The sequence below is a fragment of the Melozone crissalis genome, unplaced genomic scaffold (assembly GCF_028551555.1).
Source record: "Melozone crissalis strain CALT ecotype California unplaced genomic scaffold, PUWL_Pcris_2 ptg000027l_1, whole genome shotgun sequence".
Classification (NCBI taxonomy): domain Eukaryota; kingdom Metazoa; phylum Chordata; class Aves; order Passeriformes; family Passerellidae; genus Melozone; species Melozone crissalis.
In genome coordinates, this window is record NW_026535805.1 from 34,295,189 (window position 1) to 34,308,848 (window position 13,660).

At 35.2% G+C, this 13,660-nt stretch overlaps 1 protein-coding gene across 3 annotated transcripts in view; it reads left to right on the plus strand.

Annotated features, from left to right (window-relative positions):
- Positions 1–13,660, plus strand: part of VTA1 (vesicle trafficking 1) — a 37,917-nt gene that overhangs the window by 7,536 nt on the left and 16,721 nt on the right. For 2 of the 3 annotated variants that reach the window (XM_054279868.1, XM_054279869.1), the window contains exons 2-4: positions 6,695–6,789; positions 9,813–9,940; positions 10,579–10,654. In XM_054279868.1, coding sequence (XP_054135843.1) covers positions 6,695–6,789; positions 9,813–9,940; positions 10,579–10,654 — 299 coding nt within the window. Of the gene's footprint in view, positions 1–3,202; positions 3,255–6,694; positions 6,790–9,812; positions 9,941–10,578; positions 10,655–13,660 lie in introns of those variants that run through there. The other variant, XM_054279870.1, reaches the window with a different exon arrangement.

The window sequence follows — 13,660 nt, forward strand, 5'->3', positions numbered from 1 at the left end:
CTAACCTTAATAGTTACCAGTCACGTTTGTCTTTGGAAATTTTGTCTTGCCTATTTAGCTTGTCTATAATATTCTATTATTAAAATGAATTGTAAGGGAACTTACTTGAGTCCTTACTTTCAGGAGTTTTAAGAGGCATTTGAGACCATTTTGGCTTAATAAAATTTATCTGGCATGTAACACACTATACTGTTACCCACTAATTTTCTTCAGTAAGAGTTAGAATACTGTGAAAGAATCTGGGAGGCAAGAGGGTCATGATGCGATCTTCTTTTGAGTTTCTTAATTATATTTTTTTTAATCTTCATTTCCTCCACTTTTGCATTATATATATATATTTTTACAGGTTTCCCTAAGTTAATTTTACTTGAAAATAAGTATTTGAAAGTAATTTGGTTTCTCTGGAATGTTTTAGATTTTCAGTTGATGCTGCTCGTCTAATGTCTTGTCTTTTGCAAGTTTCCTTTGGCATCATGTAATGAAGAGACAGTGTAAGACCTTCCAAGTTTGTTTGTCAGTATGTTAAATCTATTTGTAAAAGTCCTTGAATTCAGGCAGCTTGGACTTAGCCATGTAAAAATATATTTATTATCTGCATGCAGAAATGACATGATTGAAATATGACACACTAATGTTTATGAGAGCAAGAGCATTTTTATGTGAAAATGTTTCCAGTAGTTTTGGATTTGAGTAGAATCTGATTTAATGTCTTTGTGCCCTTTGCTTCCCACATTTGTATTCCAGCTGTTGGATTCGTGTACCAAGCATTTAACAAACGTTTTTCTGTCAGTGGTTCGACAAAGGGATGTAGAATATGAATGAGTAATAAATTACGGCCTGGTAAAGCTTTCATCCCTTAATCAGAATCAAAATATCACTAAAATTTATTGCAATGTTATTTGTTACTATTTTATGTCCGTTTCTTACTATCAAATATCAAAAATATTTCACTTGCTAATAATTTATTTTCTATGCTAGAGAATTAAATACACACAGGAAAAAAGAAGTATAATCTTTTGATCCTGTTAGGCCAGGAAAAAGAAAGATGGGTAGTAGGACAGAATTTAGAAGATAGAGAATAAACCTATTGTGCTTGCTTGCTGGCTGGAACTTTTGTTCTCCAGTATTTTTTACTTGGCACAAATTTAGTTTAAAAACGGGAGTGAGGGGAGTTTCAGTTGTTATCCAAACATAAATCTGGAGTAACTTACTGTGTATGAGGAATGAATGTCTGGCACATACTAGAGACAAAATACTTGCTCTGAAATTGTGCTGTGTATTAGTAAAGGAAAAATAACATGGTATTACGTGACTTAAATAAAGGCAGAGAAGTTTCTGTAAAGCTCACTGTATAATTCCAGCCAGCACACCCACACTTAGTATTTACTGAACAAAGATTAAGGGCAGCAAATCAAGATGTGTATTTTGTAGTTGTCTTGGCAAAACATTTTTGTGAGAATGATTACTTGCCAAGTCTTTATGAATTTGAAGATAAATGTCCTGTCTACAAACTCTGAGCAAACTCTCTTAGTTAATAATTGGCAAAACAGTTGTGTCTTTGTGTGTGAAATTACAAGTGACTTTAGCTCTACTTCTGATGTTATTTAATATTTAAACATTAGTTCTCTCTAGCCTCCTTTACCTCCTTAGTACTTTAATTTCTGCACATACAGTACTACTTTGTTGGCCACATAAAAGTCTTTTTTGCTACTTAGTTTGAATAGAGAGGGGCAGAAAACAGTTGTATCTATTATAAAACTGAGTGCATAAAACAAAAAGGAGGAATAAGTTCATTCATCTGTTTGATCCCAGATATTCCAGATCTTAATCATAAATAGTGAAGAGAGATAAAACATACAGGTCACTTAATTCCAAGATTGTCTACATTCTTCACATACATTTAGGCTTTGAAACTTTAAAATTTTTGCAGCTACATTGTATGGTTTTAGTTTTCATTTACATCAAATTTTAGAAGCTTTGCTGTTCACAGAGGATTTTCTTTTATTAGAAGTTCCTAAACAAATGCCTCCTCTAAGTCAAGTTCTTTAGTTTTAAGAGTGTGTCACTGGTCATTAGGGACATGAACTTTAAACATTTCGTTCAATTTTTAGAGAAGTTCTGAAGAGAAAACCAAAATGATTTTGATGTAAAATGGCCTTTCAAGTGTCGTATTCTATATGGTAAAACAATGCATTTGTAATACATAGCACTGTGAGGATTTCTTTTGTGGCATCTATACTGTTCAGGAGATTACTTTCCACCTATTAGAAATTGAACCACTTCCATTGAAGCAAAAGTTTTGTGACTTAGCAAACATAGTAATAATGCTGTCCATTGCTTTTGCAATATTACAGAAATCAGAACAGCTGTATTTAATGGAATGTAAATTATTTGTTTTCTTTTGGATGTGGGGAAAGGGGGCAACTGAACTGAACTCATGTCACTGTTGACTCTCTTAGTGGAGATCCTGGAGGTGGTAAACTTTTGACCTCTCACTCATGAGTTACTTGCTACTGAGATTACTTGTCAGTGTAAATGTGGAGGAGAGTTCTTTGACCATTATTTGCTAGTTTAAAATTTGTCTGATTATATTGACAAAGGAAAGGTATGTTTTGCTCTTGCTGCTGAAAATTTAGTAATGAGGTGCATTTGTCTGTTTGCTGCAAGTTAGGCAGTAAAAGGACATTAATAGATTTACTTCACTAGGTGAAAACATATTTTTCAGTTGTAAAAACATGTGTTTTTACAATAAGTAATACTTATGTGATCCAGCAAACACAAAAAATATGCAAGAGAGCACCTTAACTGGCAAAGATAGTACTGTCAAAACCAGCACAGTCTTACAGATAGCCTTCTTGTAAAATACATGGGACATTTCAAAATTAGAGCAGAGAGGACAACAGAAGACACAGATGTGGAAAAACTTGCATTTGGAAATAAATTAATTTATTTTCCTTATGAATATGATATGGTAATACTCAAAAATGGAAAAAGTACAACTAGTAGATGCTTTTTCCTATTGTCAGCAGTAAGGCAAAGGATTGCTTACTGCTTTCAGATTCACTCCCATATTGCTTTTAATACCGATAATTCTAAAACTAAAATTTTAAAATATTAAAAGGTTATTAAATTTATTTCAGTATTGTCTTTGAAGATAAATACCAATTTATTTCCTCCTCTTCCTATTTTGGCTTTTTTTCCTAGAAATCTGTAGTTCATTCAGTTTTTCAACTATTTCACCTTCTGTTTGTTTGGTAAGTTTAATGGTAGAGGTTTTCAATCCCAAAGTTTTACTTTTGACTAGAGCAGCACTGAGTAAAGCAGTAAGTGTACCTAAACATACTTATCAACATTCTGTGTGTCACTGATGAGATTCAAACTGGTAGAGTGTACTTTTCTTCTGTTTCTTCAGTTCATCAACTGAGACTGATGTTTGTGGAGATTTTGACTGGTTGTGTCTGTTTTGCATTTCCTGATGTGAAGGTTGTGTCATCTTTCATTGCAATCAGGTTTTATCAATGTTTTATCAATAGCATCAAGCCAAGACTAACTCCTGGCTCTGCGTGCTACTAGGTAGTGATGCTCTGCCAATAGTTGCTTTCACAGACATCGTGCTCTTTCTTGGTCACCACTTGCTTGACAAAAAAGGAATAGCTTTTGCCTTTATCTCAATGATGGCCTCATCAGAGCCTGTCCCTGGACAGGTTAGTCCTTCTTTCAAACATATAAATCTATGTGAAGAAGTGAGTATGCAAAAATTCCAGACTTCAAAAGCTTTTAAAGATCACAGTATACTCTCGTGTTAGGGTAACTTAAGTGTGCTTTGACCTTTTGCTAGTTCATGAGATCTTTCAGGAAATCTTAATTTCTATAGGCAGTGGTACAAATTGGCACTTGATGGCTGCATGTGGTAACTGTCTACTGTGGTCAGTTGTGTGGCACAGAAGGGTAATTGCTGTGACAGGTGAACACATTTAATCTTATCTCAGGTGACATCAATAGTCTGTCTCTAGGGTATCTCTGTTCCTGGCATCTTAGAGCTGCTGCTGCAGGAGCACCTTCACTCTTTCTTGACAGTGCTTTGGATAATAGTACTTTGATTTTTAACAACCTAGGAGCCTTGGGTACCTTGGTCCTAGAATCTCGTTAGGAGGAAGGTGTTGGTGGGGAAGATTGCTTGGTGTCACCCACAGTGTAAACTTATATATGGACAAGAAAAATGTTTTTCTTGTTTCTGTAACTATTGTTCTCTGACATGTTATTTTTGTGTGTTCAAGAGTTGTTCTGCATTTGTTCATTGGAGTGCCTGAAGGAGTCTTAAAGTCTTTCTCAGCTGTTGAAATCCTAAGAGGGAAGAAGGCTGGTTTTTCAGGGCTTTATACAGAACATACAGATGTCTCAGTCAAGTAAATACAACCCTTGAGATATTAGTGAAGGAAAAATTTTCTGGCTTTCACAATTTAAATGGATGTATTTGGAATGAGAGTGGAAAAACCTACATACAGGTAACACAAGAGTAACAGTTGCAGTGTAGAAGATCTTTTAATTTTTAAACTGATCAAGGCTAAAGACATTTTCAAGATCCATTTATATGGAAAGAGAGTTATTTTTATGTAAATGAATTATGGACGGGATCTGGAGATGCATACTTGAGCAAGTAAGGTAAATCTATATCCTGTAATGAACAAATGTATTTTGAATTTGTCACTCTAATGCATATCAGTCTAAAATTAATTTATTTGCCTCTGAAAATATCTGATCTTGGCATTCATCAAAAAGAAATAACTGATCTAGATGGTTCATAGGTTTAGCAACCTTACATTAATTCTTAAGTTTTATATTGTTAAATTATACCATGAAATGGGTTCAGGGGAGCTTACAATCAAGTATGTACTTAAAAATCAATTTAATTGAAGACTGCAAATTAGCTCCTTGTCATGTGATGATGGTATTTTAATTAATGACTGCTTTTAATATTAATTTTAGTGCCTTAGATGCAATTCTGTCTCTCTCTGTATTTGACTGTCTTTGAAATCTAATTTCAACCTTACATGTGCTAGTTTTGTAATGTTTAACATTAACATGTCAGCATCCTGAAGATAAATTAGGTGGGTTTAAGAGTACCCTTATCAGTAATTAGCTTAATAGTAATGTTGTCACTTGATGAAACCCACATAGAAATTCTTCCATTTGTTATGTTCAAGTATTGTAGTTCTTAAGTTTTCAGCAATTTCTTTGGTTTTGTTCAAGACTTTCACTTGGTTTTTCTTTACTGAAAACTTGAATACAAAGATGGTAGATCCTTCTATACATTAATAATAAAAAGAGAGAGGCACTGGAGAGCATAAGTATTTTATTATTCAGGGAGAGTGTCTTTAAATGAATAGGCAACCCAACAGCTTTATCATTGAAAAATAAGTGAGCTTTGCAGTCCCAAATAAGGAATGTGTGCTTAGTCTGGTTTGAACACTCAGTTGTATATAAAATAGGAAATACTACTTTAAAAATCCAAGAATACTTAGTTAAATTATGGCACTCACCAGCAGAATCTAAGTTTTGTAGAAAGAGATTGAATTTTATTAGACAAATTGCTAATAGATGGAAAAGGCAGACAAGCTTGTGAGTATAAAATGTTTTCTTCTGCAGCAAACATCAGGATAAGTGCTATGTGATAGCAGTTGTGTTATATTAATGTTTACTGAGGTAATTTGAAGGGAAAAGATTCTCTCTAGTGTATGAAGAGGTGCTTGGGAGGAGCAAGATGCTAAAGCTGTGAGGCAAGTTAGGATTGCTTGCAGGAAGGACATGGGGTATTCCATAATAACTACCTCATGGCAATATTTGGTGGAGTTACAGCTTTTGATTCTTAAATTCTACATTTGAAAGTGTTTTGTAGGACTCCCTTGAGAGTCAGAGAGGAATTTTTTTTTTTGTGGGAAATGTTCTTCATTTGATTACTGAATGTTTCTGGCTATTTTCCCTTCTCCGTGTGTGTTAATCCTAGCAAATAATGCTTGCTCGTGTTAGCTCACAGTTTTATGAAGCCTATAAAGTTCTGCCATGTGCAAATCTGAAACTCACAGGTTTTTGGTAGTAAAAAGATAATTATTAATCAGAAGATATTAATCATTCATGTTCAAGATCTTACTAAAAACTGGCAACTCTACTTGGAAGGGAAGTTTGATAAAGTCTGTCTTGTCTGATGTGAAGATCAGGTTTGTGTAAAGATCAGTGTTTGATGCTATGTATGCATATACATGGAGATAGTAGGTGCTTAGTGCTATTTGCTCAAGGCTTTTAAGGATAACTGGCTCCTGCCACATGAAGTTCCTTTTATATCCATACACTCTCTCAAATCACTTCAAAGTTCCTGTTTGGGTGAGTTGCAAGTGAGGTTGTGGTAGTTTATAAAAGCACTTGATATTGCATAACAGTGGTATAAACATCAGTTTAAAATGAGTAGGAATAGTCACTGGGGGAAAATAAAGTGTAAATCTCCCCAAACTATTCCTAGTATCTCTGCAAGGCCAAACCTTACATTTTGCTGTTACTGCTCACTCATACTGGGGTCAGTGTGTGGTTAAATGATGAGTTTGACCTTCATGTATGTTGGGGGCATTGCATTGTTTGCTTAAGAGTTCTGCTTCAGATAATGACTTGCAGTGTTTTTTGTGTGTTTTTGTATCATTTCAAGGTCGTTTGTATGCAATGCAGACAGGGATGAAGATTGACAGTAAAACGCCAGAATGCCGTAAATTTTTATCCAAACTTATGGATCAGTTGGAAGCTGTAAGTAGAATTTATTGCTTTCCTCAAAAATTATCATAATATTAATTAATTTTTATTTAAATTTCTGGAAATACTGTCTCTGCAGCTATTCTGCATGCAAGCATACTGCATGAACTTCAGTTGTGTGTAATAAATTGCAGAAGGATTGGAAGGAGATAAAGCTCTATGTGCATATGCATGCACTAACATAATTGGAATTTTGCCATAAGATTTTGTGTAGACAGCATAAATTAAAATGATTTATTTATACATATTCTCATGACAAATCTTAATTCATTAGGAAGGTAATGCAGGTGTTCTAGAAGACTTTTTAAAATTCATTTACCTTTGATTCCTTGAAGTCTGTACAGTTATTTTCACTGCTGTAGGACTTTATAGCCTAGTCCTGGGATGCTTTTGAAATCTCTAACCTAAACTATTGTATCCAGGGAGTTTTTAAAAATACTATTTAAAAGATAAAGATACTTCTGATTGTATCCTATGTTAGAGATTGGAGATTTTATTTTTTAAAATCTTGTAAACACAAGTCTATTCTGTGTGGATAAGGGATAGCTGTGCCATGCTCTTCTAAGTGGACCTGATACTAATTGAAAGCCTTAAGTAGAAGAGAGTTTAAGAAAGGTAAAGTTGTGGTACAGATGGTCAGTTTAAGTTCCAGGAGTTGTTTATGTTCATACCCTGTAGCTTTCAGTGTTCTCAAAGGAAGAAGTTTGTTGATTCTGAGGTCTAAGGGCTCATTTGGATGTAGAAAGTAGTGTTGAAAAATGAAGCAGCAGTTCTTTTTTTGTTCAGTATGGTGATTCCATCCAAAGTCTAGCAGTGCCTGAAGAGATTGTGTGGAACTAGATTGAAGGAACTAGGAACAGCCTTCACTTAGGAAAGATGGATCGCTTTCCCACAGAAGTATTCAAGGCCAGGTTGGATAGGTCCTGAGGAACCTCTTCTATTGAATGACATCCCTGCTCACAGCAGGGGAGTTGGAACTAGATGACCGTTCAGGTCCTTTCCAATCCAAACCATTCTGTGATTCTTCAGGAAAAAATTGAAACATGATCCATTTGTCTTTTTTTTCATAACTTGTAATTCTTGCTTTTTTGTCACTGATTTTTTGCAATGGAAAATTCAGTGTACAGTGATTTCTTGGTGTGTTATTTAATCAGATTTTGACATCTTAAATAGGACTGGGGTTTGTGTTCAAAGGGAGAGAGAGATAGCAGAAGGAGTGAGATTAAAACTCAAAAGGATTTTGCTATTCATTTCCTAAGAAATGTTGGGATTTTCTGGGTTACTTGTGGTACTGCAGCAGTTTATCTGCAGCGTTCAGTTACCCCTTCTATTTCAAAATTGAAAAGAGTAAAAAAGCATCAAAAATCTATAGTTTTACCTTTTGGTTACTGGTAAGATTATCTGGGTTACAACTTACGCAAAGGTATTGAATATTCTTCTATGTATCCAGGTGGGTGAAGGATGAAGAGAGCACTCCTGGTCAAGTCTAATAGAGTAGTTTTGGGGCTAGGAAATTGGGGTTTATGGAAAAGTTTATGGAAAAGTTTACGGAAAAGCTCCCGCTGTAATTTAGGGACTGCTGTTTTGAGTCTGCCCATAACCACCAGGGGGCGCAGAGGGGTGCGGTTTCATTTTTTTTTTAGGATTAAGCCTAAATGCATTGAGTTTTATGTTGAAATTTTGTATCGATGTTTAAAACACCAGTACTGCTATATTGAATCATAAATTGTGTGAAGCATGATTTCAACAGTAAACAGCTTGGTTAATTTTAATACTTTTAGAAGTGTATGTAAGTGTCAGTTGTGTGTTTGAAGTAATTGAGCATCAGATCAAGTGTAGTAATCAGTTCTTTTCTGAGGGTGAGGTATACAGATAGGTTAGGGAAATATATGTGTATACAGTTTTCTTCTGAGTTAGCTTCAGTGTCTTGAATGTTTCATTTGAACACATGAATTTTGGTACTTTCACAAGAAAATTACACTTTGTAAAGCAAATACTTTTTGAAAACTACATAGAGTAGTTAGATTAAAGCCTTTAAATTTAAAATTCTATTTGGAAAGCTTATGTTTAACTACTGAAATGAAGTAACATTTCTGGCAATATTCTATGTCTTAGAAAGTTGGCAGCAATCTAAAAAATATGGAAATACTGCCTGCATGATTAAAATTTTCTTCGCACGCACAGTGAAAAATAACTGCCATTCAGAGATTGTTTTTAAATCTTTTGGCAAAATAAAGGCTGCAGGTTAGTATCATGCAGTGTTCCTGTTTTTGTTCTCTAAGGATAACCTGAGATTTCCTTATGTGCAAACAGTAAGCCTATTCAGAAGCTGTAAATCCACCTGTTGTAACTGTTAGAGGGTTGTTTGCTTTACTGATTTTTATTAGGAAACCTGAGGATTCTGGTACTCTAACATCTTTGAAAAGAGTTCTTTCAATTGAAATACGGTGCTTACTCTGAAAATTCCAGTAAATCCATAGGTCACCAGGCAGGTCAAGGTAGGGCTCAGATACTTTGAAAGATGTAATGAACTGCAGTGAAATAACCTCACAAGAAGAGAGATACGTGATGACTCTGATCTACAGCACCTTTATAAAGCATGCATTACTTTACCAGTTGAACTGTGTTGAATCTTGACACAAGCTTCAGTGCTGGGTTTTTAAGATGCTGAGGGGAAAAATATCTGTTGCTGTTCCTTCACAACAGTGTAGCTGTGTTTATTTATAACCTTGGTCAAGAAGATGTTGGGGTGTTGGTGTTTTTTCTAAGCATTTTGTGACTGAAGATTCAGAGCTACTTATTCATAATATTTCTCCCTCCCCAAGAGTGTGCGTTCTTTTTCACATGCTGCTTTTAGCATTTGTTATGTTAGAAGCTGCAGATTTGTAAAACAAAGTAAGTAAGTTGTTTCTTTTTAAATTGTACTTGACTTTGTGTAAATCAGCGGGTTCTTTTTGTGTTTGCAGAATTGCTAAGGTCTAATAAAGTAATTAATGCATTTTTCCAACATTTTTCAGATGAAAAAGCAATTTGGTGATAATGAAGCAATTACTCAGGAAATTGTTGGCTCTGCTCATGTGGAGAATTATGCCTTGAAAATGTTTTTGTATGCAGACAATGAAGACAGAGCTGGGCAATTTCATAAGTAGGTGAAAATCTTTTTTTTCTTATCTGAAGATACTGGTCAGGGAATGTCAATATCCAAACTCTTTAATTTGAGTGGAAGCAAGAATTGAGATTTAGTACATTCTTTTCTCTTCTGGAAAACTCACTTTGTTACTACTTATAGGTCTCTAGCATCACACATTAACTGGAATCCTCCTCCTTATGCTCCTTTAGGAGTTGCTTACCTACTGGCATGCCTTCTAAAACCACAGGCTAATATTATCAAGCATGTTATAGTTTCTGTTGACCAGTGATAGTAGAATAGTTGTGATGATCCATTATGTGTTTTGGTTTACTGCAATTACTACGGCATGTTCATGTATTTTTCTAAGCTAATACAGGATTTCTGGTGTCCTACAAATTCCAAGCTAGAAACTAAGTTCAGAACACGTAACCAGTTTTAAAAAATGCTGAATATTTTCTGCATAGTAGTTAGGAGACTAATCAGTATTGGTAGATTTAAATGCTGTGAAGCAGCTTCTGTAACATCAGATTAAAAGAGGAAAAAAAACAATGTTTGGCTTGAAATAAGCCAGTATGATCTAAGATTACAACGTGTAAAATGTGATTCTGAGAGAGTGACATTGCCAAGTTAGCAAAATGCTTTCTTTTTTGCAGAAACATGATAAAGTCCTTTTATACTGCAAGTCTCCTGATAGATGTTCTAACAGTGTTTGGGGAGCTCTCTGAAGAGGTAAGTGTCAGGCATATGAGTGTATTATCTGATTGCTTTTCCAAGCACAGACATTGCTTTTATACGTCATGAATATGAATTTCAAAGAACAGTGCAGCCAAATACTTGTTAGAAAGCCATAAAGAATCATGCAAAGTATTTCAAATAAATTGTAGATTTATATAGAAATACTAGACATCTGTTAGAAGATGCTTCATGACAAGTATCAATTAGAAACTCAAAGTTTGATTTTTACATTGAGCAAGTGGGAATGCTTATGGGGGAAAAATGATGCAAGGTTCCTAGCTTTGTCCACCTTCACTTTTTTCCATGTCCTGTTTGAAATTCAGGCTTTGCATCCTGTATGTAAATCCCCAATCTGGTAAGTGTGCCTAAAGTGTAGTTGTACTTGCTCAGTTTAAAATGCAGTTGTTGTGGCTACTTTCATTTGTAAATATTGGAAAGAAGGTAAGGCATGGTCTTAATAGGGATGCACTTCTGGAATACTATAGGATGTAAGTGTAGATACTAAAGATAGGTCTTACCCAAGAGAAATGCTTGGTGAAGAGTTCTTGCGAGATTCTCCATCTTCTGTAGCCTGAGACTCTATCAAAATACTCATCTTATTGAGAGGCACACATAAGTTTGCTTTTGGATGTGTTCTTTTAAAACTGTCTGCCCTGTGCCCTGACATCCTTTACTAGATCCAGTAATAACATTTCCTAGAGCCAGAGAGTGAATGCATATTTGCACATTGAATTGGACTGAAAAAAAACCATCCTAGTCTGTAGGAATCCAGTGCACAGGACAGTGCACTGATCAGTTGACTCCTCAGAGTACCTGACGCAATCCTGCTTTGAAGATGGAAGAAATTGTTACAAATGTCAGTGTAGAATGCTAGCAGTGGTACATTTTCTGTTGTGTCTTGGGGTTTTTTGTTGTTGATGTTGAAAGGACAGGAACGCTTTGTAATTGGAAAGAAGCAGAATTCTCTCCTTTTGTTTAATAGTGAAAGAGGGTGTACAAGAAATACAGAAAATATTTGCTCCTGTGTATAGCATCATTACATTTCAACAGTTTATTTAGCCGTTCTTATGTAAAGGGATGATGAGAGAAGTTTGACTTGACTTGTCTTAGACTTTTGCAGAAGTTTTTTTCAGCCTAAGTTAAATTCAGCCTGACACCTGCTTATAGAGCATGACATCTGTATTCAGACGACCTGCCTATTTTTTCAATGGATACTTAAAATTGCCTTCATATGTGGAGTATCAGTTATGAAAAGGCTTTTAAAGCAACAACAGAAGGCATAGAAAGCAGATATTTGACACCTAGAATTAGAAAATGGGTGTTGAGCATAATATGTATGTTTTTAAATAGAAAGTGATTGATTATTGGGTAATATGAATGGATTGTGTCGCAGATGAAGAGTGGTTGTTCTATATCTCCATATTAGAACTAGGCAAAAGGATTTTCTGGAAGATTTGGTTTTACAAGATACAGCTTAGATCAGAGCAGTAGTAAGCTCTGCAATAGCAGCATTCTTTTCATTTACCTCAGGAGTAGCATTCATTCAATAGGGCAGCCTTCTGAAAGGGGACAGCAGTGTGTGTTAAAAACAGACCAAACCAACAGCATTTCACTTCTAAGTTCTGGAACGATAAGCTTTGCAGTCAGGATGCAGGACAGACATCAAACACTTTGTTCCATTCTCCTCTCTCCATCCATCATCTTGGTGCCAGGGTTGGGGTGCTTGGGCTGTCCTTCAATATGCTCTCCCAAGGGCACCACCAGATAGCTGAGGGCCTCAGCTGTGCTCTGAGGTGGCTTCACTGGGGCTGTTTTATCCAGCGTGGGGCAGCCCTGGCCTGTCCTCACAGACACCACTCCTGCCGTGCTGAGTTGCCAGCGCCTGGGATGGACACCTGATACAGCTGCATCTTCACACTTTGTCAATAAATAATCCCCATATTAGAATAGGGGGGAGATGTACAGGCTCTTACATATTGCATAATAATCTTTCCTAAAAGTAGCATACTCTGCGTATGTGTTTTCTGCATTTTGTGGCTTCTAGAGTGTTTGTTAAAAATGAAGGAATTTAATCTGTAACACTGACTGGCCAGAAATTATTATTAAAACAAAGTTTAACAGAAAGCCATGTTTTCCCATTGCAATTTACCTTTTTGAGGTACAGTGAATGCATTTTAATAAATATGTCATCAGAATAGGCTTTTTTTTCTGGAGAACATCTTGTTTTCAAAAATGAAGACCAGATCTTTCTCTTGGATTGTGTAAGCATCCTGGGTGATACAATGTATTAAATATGAGCAAGGGAGCTTGCTGGTGATACCTTTTGCATTGTGTCTCTCTACCCTGTTCTGGATGACAGTGCAATAGGCTTTGTGAAGTACAGTATTGAATTTCAGTTTATTGATTTCTGAGAAACTTTGGATTTAATTTTCAAATTAATTTTTAATTTTTTAAAATAAAAATTTAATTTTTAAATTTTTGGGGTTGGTGTGAACTGTGGTTCCCCAGCCTGCATTGTTCATTTGGGCAAATTATTCCACTCATCCTTCCACATTTCTAATGTTTATATTCAGCCTTGATCCTGGATTTATGTTACCTCATAACTGTCAGAACTGGTTGTTTCCCATGCAACTGTTGGCAAAACAGTTGATTTGCATAATCAGTTTAATATTTCTTGCATCAATTGACAGCTCTTCCTGGATTAAACACTATTGTAACTGCCCAGGAGATACAAAGTGGCCAATCTTCCTGTCTTGTTTTGACATGCTTAAAGTTGTACTTAGGAACAGTGAAGTATATTTTAAAAAACAAAATGGAAAATCTTAATGTCAGAGAATATTGCAAACAAATCACATTAATCTGCAGTTACATCAGCCTTTCTGTGTTCATGCTTTTAAATTAAAATTTAAATTTAAAAATAATATAATTAGAAGAAATTCCATATATCTGATACTCAGCAGTAGCATTTAAAGTTTCAAGTATTTAAATCTAAAGTAAATA